At 41.9% G+C, this 16,164-nt stretch overlaps 1 protein-coding gene across 2 annotated transcripts in view; it reads right to left on the bottom strand.

The window, feature by feature from the left end:
• LOC144496049 (uncharacterized) overlaps positions 1–16,164 on the bottom strand; it is a 140,191-nt gene that overhangs the window by 41,393 nt on the left and 82,634 nt on the right. For both annotated transcript variants that reach the window (XM_078217001.1, XM_078217002.1), the window contains 2 exons: positions 14,572–14,737; positions 14,390–14,443 (listed from right to left, as the gene is read on the bottom strand). In XM_078217001.1, coding sequence (XP_078073127.1) covers positions 14,390–14,443; positions 14,572–14,716 — 199 coding nt within the window. In that variant the 5' untranslated portion in view covers positions 14,717–14,737. The remainder of the gene's footprint in view (positions 1–14,389; positions 14,444–14,571; positions 14,738–16,164) is intronic.

The raw sequence follows: 16,164 nt of genomic DNA, 5'->3' as shown, positions 1-16,164 counted from the left end.
AGATAGCTGTCAATAATTTTATTTACATATACCTGTCTGAGAATGATGCTGTGAATGGAGTTTCCTGGACTTAACTCACCACTGCAGTTGTGCAGTTGAGGCAACTTGCACTTGTTTTAATGAGCCACAGCATTTGTGTCAGGATCAGCTATTAAAAATAGAACTGAGTTGTTCCTCAAATTTTATTGAACAGCTCTGAAGGAAGTAAAAAAAACTAAGATGTGATTCTACCTACAAGACCCTTGAATTTGCTTTTGCCTGTTCCTCAGAGGGTCAGAATTCCAGCAGATGTTCAGACCCACTCTGTTTCCCCCCTCCCACCTGAGGTGCACACAGGAGGAAATATGATAATTCCTAATGGGGATCTATTCTTGTGCTTCCTCAAGATAAAGTGGTTAGTTCCTTTTGCTCCACAGAAGTATCATGTCACTGAGGTTTCCCTTGTCCGTAGAAAGCTGGCTGCTGACATTGAGCCATTGTTGTCAGCATTTCTATAAAGTGCTGCACATTTCATTTGCCATATTATACTCGCACGGTCCCTGAGAGGTCTGACATGTGCTGCTGTCCTGAAGGATGGCAAAATCACACAGCTATGACTCCTGGGTTGCTTAGTCTTCATCATTATCCTCTTTGCCATCATCGTTTGCTTCTTGTCAACCATTGTTTTGGTGGATCTGCAGGAAGGGGAGAATGGATATCATCTCCCTTCAGACTGCAGAGACAGAGAAACGATGACTGATACAGTTTGTGCATCACAACGATACCAGGGGCAACAGATGATAAGTCAAGAAGATACCGACCTCAACATCTCCCAAGGCAAAAGCTGAGTGTCTTCAAAGCAGATAAGGAGACTGAAGGATTTGAGGCTGTTCAGTGAGTCTTATAGAAATTAAGATTGGCTAGACATCTGGAGTAATTTCCATAGTTTGGTTAATAGTATGAATTCAATAAAGAAACTGATAATCTGACTGTTCAATGTGACATTGTGACAATGTGACATTGGGGGAAGTTGGTTACTTGCGAGTGTTATTTAATTTGTCTGTAAACTGGTGCTGCTTCTGTAGCTTTAGTCTTTGTAACTATAGAAAAATTAAGGATCACAAAGTTATTGAGAAGCTTATTATTATCAGCAAAAATGGAAGAAGCAGCCATCCTACTGTGAAGAAAGGAAACAGTCCATTAAGAGACCACAAGACAGATTACGCAGGATGTTGATGGAGAATTACCTTTCCCATAGCAGAACAACTGGCAACTTGACCTATCTGCAGTTGATGACATAGTTGACCAAAACATCGTCCTCTAAAGTGTCTCCACATTTGTTAAGTTGGTTGGTATTACACTTTACAGAATCACAGAATTGTTACAGCACAGAAAGAAGCCATATAGCCCACCTTTCTGCACCGGTTCTACAGATGAACAGTTCATTTAATACCATTTTCCTGCCTTCTCCCATTTTGAATGCTTCGATTGAATCTGTTTCCACTTTGCTCTCAGGCAGTGCATTCCAGACATCAACCACTTGCTATGTGAAAAAAATTCTATCTCATATCACTTTTGCTTCTTTTGCCAATTACTTTAAATCTGGGCCTTCTCATTTTCATTCATTTCATGACTGGGAACAGTTTCTCTCTATCTAATCTGTCCTCATGATTTTGAACATCTCTATCAAATTCCTCTCAGCCTTCTTTCCTTCAAGAACCCGAGGTTCTCCAATCTATCTTCATAATTGAAGTCCTTCATTCCTGGAACCATTTTCATGGATCTTTTCTGTACTCTCTCCAATGCTTTCACATCCCTCCTAAAGTGCAGCGCCCAGAAATGGACATGATACTGCAGCTGAGGCTGAACTAGTGACTTAGACAAGTTCAACATAACCTATTTGCTCTTGTACTCAATGTCCCTATTGATAAATTCTAGGATACTGTATGCTTTATTAACCCGTTTTTCAATCTTCCCTGCCATCTTCAATGATATGCATATTTATAAATACCCAGTTCCTTCTGCTTCTCCACCTTTTGTAGAGTTATATCCTTTATATTGTCCTTCCAAATTCTTCCTACCAATAAATCACTTCACATTTCTCTGCATTGAATTCCATCTGCCATCTTTTTAGCCATTCCACCAACTTGTTTAAGTACTTTTGGAGTTATCCTCTCAACAGTTCACAATGCTTCCATGCTTTATGTCATCTGCAAAATTTGAAATTATGTCCTATATACCAAGGCCTAAATCAGTGATATATATTTGGAAAAGCAAGAATTCCAAAACTGACCTCTGAGGAACTCCACTACAAACCTTCATCCAGCTTGAAAGTATCACTTAACTGTTTCCTGTTCATATTTCCACAATTTAATCCTATAACTATGCTGATAGATCTGTTGTGTGGCTTTGTATAAAATGTCTTTCGAAGTCCATGCAAACTAACTACATCAAATCATTGCCCTCATCAATCTCATATGCTGCTTCAAAAAGCTCCAGCAAGTTAGCTAAACACGATTTTCCTAAAGGAATTCCATGCTGACTTTCCTTAATTAACCCATATTTGGCCATGTGACTATTAACTTTACCCCAGGTTATTTTTTCTAGACATTTTCCAGCACTGAAGTTAAACTGATTGTCCTGCAGTTGCTGGGCTTATCTTTCTACCCTTGTTTGCAATTTTCCAGTCCTCTGGCACCAGCTCTGAGTCTAACAAAGACTGAAAAATTATAGTCAGTGCCTCCGTGATTCTCACTCTCACTTCCCTCAGTATTTTTGGATGCATTTCATCCAGCTCTGCTGTCTTATCAACTTTAAGAACAGACAGCCTATCTAATACTTCCTCCTTATCAATTTTTAGCCCTTTTGATATCTGAGTGACCTCTTCTTTCACTGTGGCCAAGGTAGCATGTTCTTCCTTGGTAAGGGCAGATGGAAAGTATTCATTTAATTCCTGACCTATGCCCTCTGCCACCAAATGTAAATCCCCTTTGTGTGTCCCAACCAGCCCTATTCCTCCTTTTACCCCCTCTTTTACTCTTTATATACCTATTGTACTTTGGGATTCCCTTTTATGTTGGCTACCAATCTATTTTCATACTCTTGCTTTGTTTCTCTTGCTTTTTCAGCTTCCTTCTGAACCTTCTATAATCATTCTGGTTTTCACAGAATCATACAGCGCAGAAGAGGCCCTTCAGCCCATCGAGTCTGTACCAACACATTAGAAACACCCGAACTCCCACCTAATCCCATCTGCCAGCATTTGGCCCATTGCCCTGAATGTTATGATGTGCCAAGTGCTCATCCAGATACTTCTTAAAGGATGTGTGGCAACCTACCCCTACCATCCTCCCAGGCAATGTATTCCATACTGTCACCACTCCCTGGGTGAAAAGGTTTTCCCTCTCATTACCTCACATCTCCCCCTGGGGGTCTAAAATTAGAGGGCATAGGTTTAAGGTGAGAGGGGAGAGATACAAAAGTGTCCAGAGGGGCAATTTTTTCACACAGAGGGTGGTGAGTGTCTGGAACATGCTGCTAGAGGTAGTAATAGAGGCGGGTACAATTTTGTCTTTTAAAAAGCATTTAGATAGTTACATGGGTAAGATGGGTATAGAGGGATATGGGCCAAATGCGGGCAATTGGGATTAGCTTAGGGGTTTAAAAAAAGAAGGGCGACATGGAAAAGTTGGGCCGAAGGGCCTGTTTCCATGCTGTAAACCTCTATGACTCTATAAAACCTCCTGCCCCTCACCTTGAACCTATGTCCCCCCCTCGTGACTGACCCTTCAACTAAGGGGAACAGCTGCTCCTTATCCACTCTGTCCATGTCCCTCATGCTCTTGTACACCTCGATCAGGTCTCCCCCTCAGTCTTCTCGGCTCCAACGAAAACCAAGCCTACCTAACCTCTCTTCATAACTTAAATGTTCCATCCTAGGCAGCATCCTGGTGAATCTCCTCTGCAGCCCCTTCAGTGCAAGCACACATAATGTGGCGACCAGAACCGTACACAGTACTCTGGCTTCATCAAAGTTCTCCAACTCCAACATGGCTTCCCTGCTTTTGTAATCTATGCCTTGATTGATAAAGGCAAGTATCCCATATGCCTTTTTCACCACCCTACCTAATACGCCCTTCTGCCTTCAGAGATCTGTGGACAAACATGTCACGGTCTCTTTGTTCCACCAAACTTCCTAGTGTCCGATCATTCATTGAATACTTCCTTGTCAAATTACTCCCTCCAAAGTGTATCACCTCACACTTTTCAGGGTTAAATTCCATCTGTCACTTACCTGCCCATTTAATCATTCCGTCTATATTTTCTTGTAGCCTAAGACACTCTGCCTCAATGTTAACCACTCGGCCAATCTTTGTGTCATCCGCAAACTTACTAATCCTAACCCCCACATAGTCATCTATGTAATTTATATAAATAACGAATAATAGGGGGCCCAATACAGATTCCTGTGGTACGCCACTGGACGCCAGTTTCCAGCCACTAAAGCAGCCTTCTTCATCACCCTCAGTCTCCTATAAGTAAGCCAATTTTAAATCCACTTTTCAACTGTATTTTCTACCTGACATCTGTCTTAAGCAGACATTTTCTTCTTTATCTTAATGTCTATCTCTTTTGTCATCCAGGGACCTCTGGATATGTTTGCCCTACCTTTCCCTTTCAAGGGAAAATACCTTGCTGAGCTCAAACTGTCTTCTTTGAAGATTACCTATTATTCCACTATCGTTTTTCCTGCCAACCTTTGACTTCAATTTATTTGGCACAGACCTGTTCTTATCTCACTAAAGTTGGCTGCCCCCAATTAACTTATTATTTTTTGTCCTTTTCCATAGTCAGCCTAAAACGTACGATATAATGCTCACTATCCCTGAAATGTTCTTCTACTGACGCTTGATTCATTTGGTCCACCTCACTCCCAAGAATCAGGTCTAGTAGCAGTGCTTTGTTTCTCGTTGGACTGAAAATATACTGCGGTAGAAAATTTTCCTAACACACACTAGGAGCTTTTGCCCCTCTTTGCCCTTCACATTGTCTGGTTCCATTCTTTTCTGTCTAACTGTAACCAAAATATCACTGGCAAGGGCTTCTCTTCCTGCTCCCACATTATTACCTTTGGTGTTTTCAAAGATCTATCCTTGGCCCCTCATATTTCTCATCTATGTGCTGTCCCTTGATGACGTCACACATAAACACAATCAGTTTCCACATACATACTGCCGACACCCGGCTCTATCTCACCACCACTTCCTCCACTGTTGTTAAATTATCAAGTCTGCTTGTCTGACATCCAGTAATGGATCAGCAGAAATGTTGTCTAATTATAATATTGGGTTAGTCAAATTACCTTCTGTTCCCATCACAAACTCTGTTCCCTAGCCACTGAATTCATCCCTCTTCCTGGCACCTGACTGAACCAAACTGTACACAAATTTGGTGTCACATATGACCCTAAGATGAATTTCTGATCATACATTGATCATACACGATAAATGGAAGAACCATAAAGGGTGTAGAGACGCAGAGGGACCTGGGTGTGCAAGTCCACAGATCTTTGAAGGTGACGTCACAGGTGGAGAAGGTGGTGAAGAAGGCATATGGCATGCTTGCCTTTATAGGACGGGGCATAGAGTATAAAAGTTGGGGTCTGATGTTGCAGATGTATAGAACGTTGGTTCGGCCGCATTTGGAATACTGCGTCCAGTTCTGGTCGCCACACTACCAGAAGGACGTGGAGGCTTTGGAGAGAGTACAGAGGAGGTTTACCAGGATGTTGCCTGGTATGGAGGGGCTTGGTTATGAGGAGAGATTGGGGAAACTGGGGTTGTTCTCCTTGGAAAGACGGAGGATGAGGGGAGACTTAATAGAGGTGTATAAAATTATGAAAGGCATAGATAGGGTGAACGGTGGGAAGCTTTTCCCCGGGTCGGTGGTGACGTTCACGAGGGGTCATAGGTTCAAGGTGAAGGGGGGGAGGTTTAACACAGATATCAGAAGGACATATTTCACACAGAGGGTCGTGGGGGCCTGGAATGTGTTGCCGGGCAAGGTGGTGGAGGCGGACACACTGGGAACATTTAAGACTTATCTAGACAGCTATATGAACGGAGTGGGAATGGAGGGATACAAAAGAGTGGTCTAGTTTGGACCAGGGAGCGGCGCGGGCTAATTGTTCCTTGTTTTTCGTTTCAAGGCTTCATTCTATGATCTGCCAGTCTGCGGATAGTTGGGAACTTGTCTCGGGGGCAGGGAATTCATATGGTGTTCGTGGAAGTGGAAATGACTAGGGTTGGGAAGCATTTTCCGATCAGGGCCAGTGTGATCTCCTAGACTCGTTTCGATCGCCTCAGGGGGTCGGAGAGGAATTTCCCAGATTTTTTTTCTCCCCATATTGGCCCTGGGGTTTTCACTCTGGGTTTTCGCCTCTCCCTGGAGATCACATGGTCTGGAATGGGGGGGTGGGGGTGAGTTAATAGGTTGTGATGAACAAAGCATCGTAGCTGTGAGGGACAGCTCGGTGGATAGGATATTGGTATGTAGATAGGCTGGAAAATTGGGCGGGGATCCTGGATTCAGGATTCAATCCTGGACCGGGGAGCGGCGCGGGCTTGGAGGGCCGAAGGGCCTGTTCCTGTGCTGTATTGTTCTTTGTTCTACATCCGTACCATCACTAAGTAATAGAAGTAATAGCATTGGACTCCACCCTGCCTCTGTTCATATGCTGCTGAAACCCTTATTCATGATTTGCTACCTCTTGACTCCTCTATTCCAATATACTCTTGGCTGACCAACCATATTCTACCCTCTGTAAATTCAAGGCCATAAACTCTCTGCCCATGTCCTTACTCTACCAAGTCCCATATACCCTTCACTTGTGTTCACAGACCTAGTGGACCTGGTTCCCAGTTAAGTAACACATTGATTTTATAATTCTCATCCTTGTTTTTATTTAAAACTTCTCATCCTAGTTTACAAGTCCTTCCACAGCCTCGCTTTCCCTTTCCTTGTAATCTATCTCAACCCAAACTCCCCCAAGAATATCTGTGCTGAATCTAATTCTGGCATCTTGATCATCCCTGATTTAAATTGCTCCATGCTTGGTGCCGTGCCTTCAGCTGCCTTGGCCTAAAGAATGGAATTCCTTCCTTAATCATCTTTCTTTCCTCCTACAAATGGCTCCTTTAAATGTATATTTGACCAAAGTTTTGGCTATTTGCCTTAATCTTGCCTTTTGTGGCTTGGTGTCAAATGTTAAACTCCACTGAAGCACTAGTAATGATATGGAACTTCTTGCAGCATTATTCTGCAGTCCTAAGAGTGAGAAAGTTGACTTTTAGTGTGCACTGCCACTTCCCTCTAAGTTGCACAAGTGGGAATTCCTAGTGATGCGATGGTGCTTAGAAGTCTGGTTGTCCAGTCTTCATTTCTCCCAGGAGATCTGAAGAAGTAAAGCTGTAGATATTTCACACCTGTGCTTGATGCGACGTCATAAGTTCTGTCTATGCGCAACAGATATTGGTAAGACATGTAGTGTAATTTGAGACAGAAAGAAAAAGCCAACCAATTATTGCCTTACCTTAATGTACCTCAGTGTTCTGAATGCAGAAGTTAAGGACAGAATTTTAAAGGCTGCATTGAAATTTCTGCTGCTTTTATGCGAACAGATATACAAATAAGCAAATTCAGGAAAATTCTATGTATCTCCTTCTAGGCACCAGTGATGAATACAAAAATTATTATTTTTTGAAAGGTGCAACAGCAGTAGAAATCACTGGTGAAATTCTGGGCCAGTGTAATTCAAGAACTTTCAAGTATGTTATATACCAAACTAAACTCACCTAACATGATTGCTTATGTTGAAACATATTCTAGATCACATTCAATTCTCACCTTGGAAGATTATATTTTTGAGAATTTACAATGTAGAAGCAGGCCTATTATGCCAATGTTTGCGTTCCATATGACTGTCTTCCCACCATAAGCCTTAAAATCTTATCAACAAAACCTTCTGTTCCTTTCCTTTCATGAACCTCTCTAGCTTCACTTTAAAGGTATCTCTGCTATTTGCCACAGCCATTCCTTGTGTTAGCATATTCCACAATCCGAGGAAAAACATTCTCCTGAAGTTCTTTATTTTTACTAACTACCTTATATTTATCACTGCTGGTTTTTCACTCCCTCACAACTGAAACATCTCTATGTCCACCCTATCAAACCCCTTCACAATGTTCAGATCTTTGTCAGTGCAGGCTTGGAGGGCCGAAGGGCCTGTTCCTGTGCTGTAATTTTCTTTGTTCTTTGTTCTTTATTAGGTGACTGGTCAGCATTCTTTTTTAAAATAGACCCAGCAATCTTTCCTCTTCATTCTGATAGTCATCCTTATAAATCTATTTTTGCACTTTCTCCAATGTCTATAATGTCTGTTTTGTTAAATGTAAAGCAGACTGTGCACAATACTCATGTATGATCTAACCGAGGTTCACAGCAAGTTTAACTCTCACAACTTCGTCTCTCCATTTAAAGAGGAATGTTACACTGTTTCTTCCATACATTTATCCTAATTCTGGTTTAGTTAAATTGACCTGCCAACAGCTGCTTTGAATTAAGCCAATCGATCAACTTGCATCCCCAGATCTACCCAAGTGCTACAGAGATTCGGATTTTGAATTGTGGATCAGAAAAAGAATCTGGCCAGGTATTGAGACTGTTCTGTCTTGTCGAAAGGGGATGAGAGATCTGGCTATGGCACAGCATTGCCACTCTGCTGTCCTGTGACACACATTCGCTGACAGTTGCCTCACACTGTTATAAATTACACCAACCACTTTCTCAAGGATAATGATGGACAAACAATTACTGGCCTTGCCAGCAATACTAACATCCCAAAAAATATTTTTTTTTAAAAAAGGTCTGACCCCATTCCTTTATGCATGATCTCCATGCTAGTGCTCCATGCCTACCCCACCTCTTATGTGTCAATTACTCCACTGCATATAGTTGTCCGAATCCCCAATCATCCAGCAGGTTGACCCCTAAAGAGCCTTAAGTACCATCTCTCCTCTAGATAGTTGTGCTATGCTAACCAGATGAGTCCGTCAACAGTCACCAGGCTGACACAGACAGACTTTTTTAACTCCTTACTGTGTAATAGTGGATAGGGAAGATTTTTCCATTAAAGCTTTGACGTGCTATTCAAAAGCAGCGCATTGAGCAACAATTGTAGGTCATAGATCAAACAATAGCTGGAGGACCAAAACACAATAATGATGTAAAACTAAAGCCGAGACAAATATGATTAGGTCAGTAGGCTGGGAGAAGATAAATGAAAAGGCGGACTGAATAGTAGCCATTAGTATCCACCATTCAGAGCAGCTAATATCTTTATGCAGTTTTTAAAAAGTGTCACTAAATTGTGAGCAAAAGAGTAAAACAAGGATTTTAATATATTCTCCCTATTATTCACCTTACCTCAGTACCTTGTTTGGAAACTAAAAGAAATGAAAAATGGATTTTCCAAACACCTAGGTATTATGATGACAAATAGGTTTATTTAAATTGTGGAAAGGTAATTTGTACATAATAATTATCATTTAATTGCTATCAGCTGCAATATCCAAACAAAAATAACACCATTTCCAAATTTCATCTCCCTCTTTCTCATCTCCTCCCTTTCCTACTGTCAAATGTCTGCCTCACCGTTTTGAGAATCAGTGAATTCTTTTGTGCAGTAATTTCTTAAAATATCAATGATTGAATTGTAAATGCAATTTTATTTAACAAATGTAAATGCAAATAAGAAATAAAAGAAATAAGAAATAGGAGCAGGGACAGACCATTCAGCCACTTTAACCTGCTCTGCCATTCGATATGTTCACAGCAGATCATCTGCCTCAGTTCCACTTTTCTGCTTCCTATATCCCCTGCTTTTTAGAGGTCGAGAATTTGTCAATCTCAGTCTTAAATATACTCAACCATGTAGCATCCACAACCATCTGGGATCGACAGTCCCTTTGAGCAAAGAAATGTCTCCTCATTTCAGTTGTAAATGGTTGACCTCTTATTCTGAGGTTGCAGTGTCATGTTCTAAATTAAGAAGTCTCACAACACCAGGTTAAAGTCCAAAAGGTTTATTTGGAATCACGAGCTTTCGGAGCGCTGCTCCTTCATCAGGTGAGTGATGAAGGAGTTCTAAATTATCCAGCCTGTGGAAACAACTTCTCAGTATCTAATTTCAAAATCTTGTATGTTTCAGTGAGATCACCTGGCATTCTTCTGTGCATTATCTGTACCTTTTAAGACCTGGCTGGCTGTAGAGATTTGCATTCTAATTAGTATTCTGTAACTTGATTTCTATGTCTGTGCACTGTTGGAGAACAGAGACCACTCCATCTGACGAAGGAGCAGCAAGCTCCGAAAGCTTATGGTATTTGCTACCAAATAAACCTGTTGGACTTTAACCTGGTGTTGTGAGACTTCTTACTATTCTTCTAAACTCCAGAGAATATGGACCAAATTTACTCAACCCCACATCAAAGGATGACAATGGGCCAAAGGGCCTCTTGTAGTGCTGTAAAACTCTGACTGTAACCTTCTCATCCAAGGAACTAATCTAATGAAGTTTTGCTGTTCAAAGTTAGGTATAAAATTAGGAAGAAAAGATTTACTAGGATGCTACTGGGACTTGATGGTTTGAGTTATAAGGAGAGGCTGGATAGACCGGGACTTTTTCTCTGGAGCGTAGGAGGCTGAGGGGTGATCTTATAGAGGTCTATAAAATAATGAGGGGCACAGATCAGCTAGATAGTCAATATCTTTTCCCAAAGGTAGGGGAATCTAAAACTAGAGGGCATAGGTTTAAGATGAGAGGGGAGAGATACAAAAGTGTCCTGAGGGGCAATTTTTTCACACAGAGGGTGGTGAGTGTCTGGAACAAGCTGCCAGAGGTAGTAGTAGAGGCGGGTACAATTTTGTCTTTTAAAAAGCATTTGGACAGTTACATGGGTAAGATGGGTATAGAGGGATATGGGCCAAATGCGGGCAATTGGGATTAGCTTAGGGGTTTAAAAAAAAGGGCGGCATGGACAATTTGGGCCGAAGAGCCTGTTTCCATGCTGTAAACCTCTATGACTCTATAACCTTCCTTAGATATGGAGTCCAAAATTGCGCACAGTATCCAAGAAGTAGTCTAATTAAAGACCTGTACAACTGCAGCCAGATTCCCTTATTCCTGTATTTCAATCCCTTTGCAATTAAGGTCAACATGCAATTTGCTTTCCTAATTGCTTGCTGTGCCTGCATGCTAACTTTCTGTGTTCCTTGTACAACTCTCCTAAGTCCCTTTGAACATCGACATTTTCAAGTTTTATGCCTTTTTTAAACAACTCTGCTTTAAGGTGTAAAAGTAAAAGGGTTGGTGTGGTGGGAGATTTTAACTTCCCCTATATTGACTGGGACTCACTCAGTGCCAGGGGCATGGATGGGGCAGAATTTGTAAGGAGCAACCAGGAGGGCTTCTTGAAACAATATGCAGATAGTCCAACTAGAGTAGGGACCATACTGGACCTGGTATTGGGGAATGAACCTGGCCAGCTGGTCAATGTTTCAGTAGGGGAGCAGTTTAGTAACAGTGACCACAATTCAGTAAGTTTTAAGTTACTGATGGATAAAGACAAGTGTAGTCCTCAAGTTAAGGTGCTAAATTGGGGGAAGACTAATTGCAACAATATTAGGCAGGAACTGAAGAATGTAAATTGGGGGCAGATGTTTGAGGGCAAATCAACATCTGGCATGTGGGAGGCTTTCAACTGTAAGTTGATAGGGATTCAGGACCGGCACATTCCTGAAAGGATGAAGGATAAGTATGGCAACTTTTGGGAACCTTGGATAACGAGAGATATTGTGAGCCTAGTCAAAGAGAAAAAGGAAGCATTTGTCAAAGCCACGAGGCTGGGAACACACGAAGCAAGTGTGAATACAAGGAAAGCAGAAATAAACTTACGCAAGGAGTAAGGAAGGCTAAAAGGGGTCACGAAAAAGCTTTGGTCAGCAGGATTAAGGAAAATCCCAAGGCTTTTTATACATATATAAAGAGCAAGAGGGTAGCCAGGGAGAGGGTTGGCCCACTCAAGGACAAGGGAGGGAATCTATGCGTGGAGCCAGGGGAAATGGGCGAGGTATTAAATGAGTATTTCCATCAGTATTCACCAAAGAGAAGGACTTGGTGGATGATGAGTCTGGGAAAGGGTGTGTAGATAGTTTGAGTCATGTTGAGATCAAAAAGGAGGAGGTACTGGGGTTCTTGAGAAACATTAAGGTAGACAAGTCCCCAGGGCCTGATGGGATATACCCCAGAATACTGAGAGAGGCAAGGGAGGAAATTGCTAGGGCCTTGAGAGAAATCTGTCACTGGCTACAGGGTAGGACCCAGAGGATTGGAGAATAGCCAATATTGTTTCTTTGTTTAAGAAGAGTAGCAAGAATAATCCAGGTAATTACAGGCCAGTGAGCCTTACATCAGTGGTAGGGAAATTATTGGAGAGGATTCTTCGAGACAGGATTTATTCCCACTTGGAAATAAGTGGACGTATTAATGAGAGGCAACATAGTTTTGTGAAGGGGAGGTCATGTCTCACTAACTTGATCGAGTTTTTCGAGGAAGTGACGAAGATGATTGATGAGAGTAAAGCAGTGGATGTTGTCTACATGGACTTTAGTAGGGCCTTTGACAAAGGCCCTCATGGCAGACTGGTGCAGAAGGTGAAGCTGCATGGGATCAGAGGTGAGCTGGTAAGGTGGATACAAAACTGGCTCGGTCAAAGAAGACAGAGGGTAGCAGTGGAAGGGTGCATTTCTGAATGGAGGGCTGTGACAAGTGGCGTTCCTCAGTGATCAGTGCTGGGACCTTTGTTGTTTGTAATATATATAAATGATTTGGAGGAAAATGTAACTGTTTGATTAGTAAGTTTGCGAATGACATAAAGGTTGGTGGATTTGAGGAGAGCGATGATGAGCATTAGAGGATACAGATCACTTGGAAACTTGGACAGAGAGATGGCAGATGGAGTTTAATCCGGACAAATGTGAGGTAATGCATTTTGGAAGGTCCAATACAGATAGGAAATATACAATAAATGGCAGAACCCTTAAGAGTATTGATAGGCAAAGGGATGTACACAGGTCACTGAAAGTGGCAATGCAGGTGGAGAAGGTAGTCAAGAAGGCATACGGCATGCTTGCCTTCATCGGCCGGGGCATTGAGTTTAAAAATTGGCAAGTCATGTTGCAGCTTTATAGAACCTTAGTTAGACCGCACTTGGAATATAGTGTTCAATTCTGGTTGCCACACTACCAGAAGGATGTGGAGGCTTTGGAGAGGGTACAGAAAAGATTTACAGGGATGTTGCCTGGTATGGAGGGCATTAGCTATGAGGAGAGGTTGGAAAAACTTGGTTTGTTCTCACTGGAACAACGAAGGTTGAGGGGCGACCTGAAAGAAGTCTACAAGATTATGAGGAGCATGGACAGAGTGGATAGTCAGAAGCTTTTTCCCAGGGTGGAAGAGTCAATTACTAGGGGACACAGGTTTAAGGTGCGAGGGGCAAGGTTTAAAGGAGATGTACGAGGCAGATTTTTTAGACAGGTGCCTGGAACCTGTTGCTGGGGAAGGTAGTGGAAGCAGATACGGTAGTGACGTTTAAGAGGCATCCTGACAAATACATGAATAGGAAGGGAATAGAGGGATATGGTTCTGGAAGGGTAGGGGGTTTTAGTTAAGTCGGGCAACATGGTCGGTGCAGGCTTGGACGGCCGAAGGGCTGAAGGGCCTGTTCCTGTGCTGTAATTTTCTTTGTTCTGTTCTTACTACCAAAATCAATAACAGCATTTGTGAAGAGAGAGATAGAGAGGCACACAGTTAAGGTTCCAGCTCAATGACGTTTCATCAGTTCTGATGAAAGGTGGCCCTTGTTGAGCTTTGCTATTTTTAATGGAATGCATTTTTATTGATCATTCCCACCAACTTTAGCCTGACCGCACCCTCGACAATAACCTGTGCACATGACTTTAATGTGAAGTTTTTTATTTTGGACTGGAGTATGTTACTTTCAAACTTAATATGGAACTTCATTGTATTATGATCACTTTTTCCCAGAGATTCTTTTACCATGAGATTAATAACTAAATCTGTCTTATTATATATTACAAGATCTAAAATAGCTTTATCCCTCGCTGGTTCCACAATAAATGATCCCAAAGTATTCTACAAACCTATCTTCCAGACTACCTTTGGTTACTGTTAAAATGGAGGAAAATAACACTAGAGCACACTCTTAATCAGTGCAGCCAAAAAAGCTAAGCACTATAATCCCCATTCAGTAAATTATTTTGTTCTTCTTACCTCTGCTCAAGTGGAACATTTTCACTAGGTCGCATACATCAAGAGCTGGATTCCCTATACAACAGATGGAAATATACAAAGCTGATCTGTATTTTAATTAGACCATACAAAAATGAGATTCAATTATATTTGAAATCTTGATAATTTACAGCACAAAAATATAATTCAGACAGAACACAAACCATCTCTAAATTGAAGCAACTCTGAGAAATATGACGAGGCAAACTGGTGGATATTTTCTGGCTGGTCTTGCACAACAGCTCTGCCTAATGCCTCTAGTAGAGATTTCAAACCTTCAGGCACCATTAGTTTACCGTGTGACGGCATCTTGGATAATTTCTGCTGTACCTGAATCAAAGAGAATAAAATAAATACACCGCACTGAAAAAAATACTATTTTGAAAGGTAACCTCATTTTGCTGTTCTTTATCAAAGTTTACCAACATGGCAATCTGTGCTATTTTAACCTCCTAAATTTAATTATAGTATTAAATTAACTGTGTTAAGTATTATTTTTCCTTTATTTTATTAAATGCTTCCCTGGATTACCAATACCATTCTGCCACGGCCTCCCTAGCAATGTGATGATGTATTATGTACACATACGTATTACGTATTAGGGTTCATGAAGGGCAGGTCATGTTTGACTAATTAGAACATAGAACATAGAACAGTACAGCACAGAACAGGCCCTTCGGCCCATGATGTTGTGCCGAGCTTTATCTGAAACCAAGATCAAGCTATCCCACTCCCTATCATCCTGGTGTGCTCCATGTGCCTATCCAATAACCGCTTAAATGTTCCTAAAGTGTCTGACTCCACTATCACTGCAGGCAGTCCATTCCACACCCCAACCACTCTCTGAGTAAAGGACCTACCTCGGACATCCTTCCTATATCTCCCACCATGAACCCTATAGTTATGCCCCCTTGTAATAGCTCCATCCACCCGAAGGAAATAGTCTTTGAACGTTCACTCTATCTATCCCCTTCATCATTTTATAAACCTCTATTAAGTCTCCCCTCAACCTCCTCCGCTCCAGAGAGAACATAGAACATTACAGCGCAGTACAGGCCCTTCGGCCCTCGATGTTGCGCCGACCAGTGGAACCAATCTAAAGCCCCTCTAATCTACACTATTCCAATATCATCCATATGTTTATCCAATAACCATTTGAATGCTCTTAATGTTGACGAGTCCACTACTGCTGCAGGCAGGGCATTCCACGCCCTTACTACTCTCTGAGTAAAGAACCTACCTCTGACATCTGTCCTATATCTCTCACCCCTCAATTTAAAGCTATGTCCCCTTGTGCTAGCCAACACCATCCGAGGAAAAAGGCTCTCTTTATCCACCCTATCTAATCCTCTGATCATCTTGTATGCCTCTATTAAGTCACCTCTTAACCTTCTCTCTAACGAAAACAACCTCAAGCCCCTCAGCCTTTCCTCATACGATTTTACCACCATACCAGGCAACATCCTGGTAAATCTCCTCTGCACCCTTTCCAACACTTCCACATCTTTCCTATAATGCGGCGACCAGAACTGTACGCAATACTCCAAATGCGGCCGCACCAGAGTTTTGTACAGTTGCAGCATGACCTCCTGGCTCCGAAACTCAATCCCTCTACCAATAAAAGCTAACACACCGTATGCCTTCTTAACAACCCTATCAACCTGGGTGCCAACTCTCAGGGATCTATGCACATGGACACCCAGATCCCTCTGTTCATCCACACTACCAAGTATCTTGCCATTAGCCCAGTACTCTGT

Source organism: Mustelus asterias, chromosome 7 (assembly GCF_964213995.1).
Source record: "Mustelus asterias chromosome 7, sMusAst1.hap1.1, whole genome shotgun sequence".
NCBI lineage: Eukaryota > Metazoa > Chordata > Chondrichthyes > Carcharhiniformes > Triakidae > Mustelus > Mustelus asterias.
This window is presented reverse-complemented; position numbering and strand designations above follow the sequence as displayed.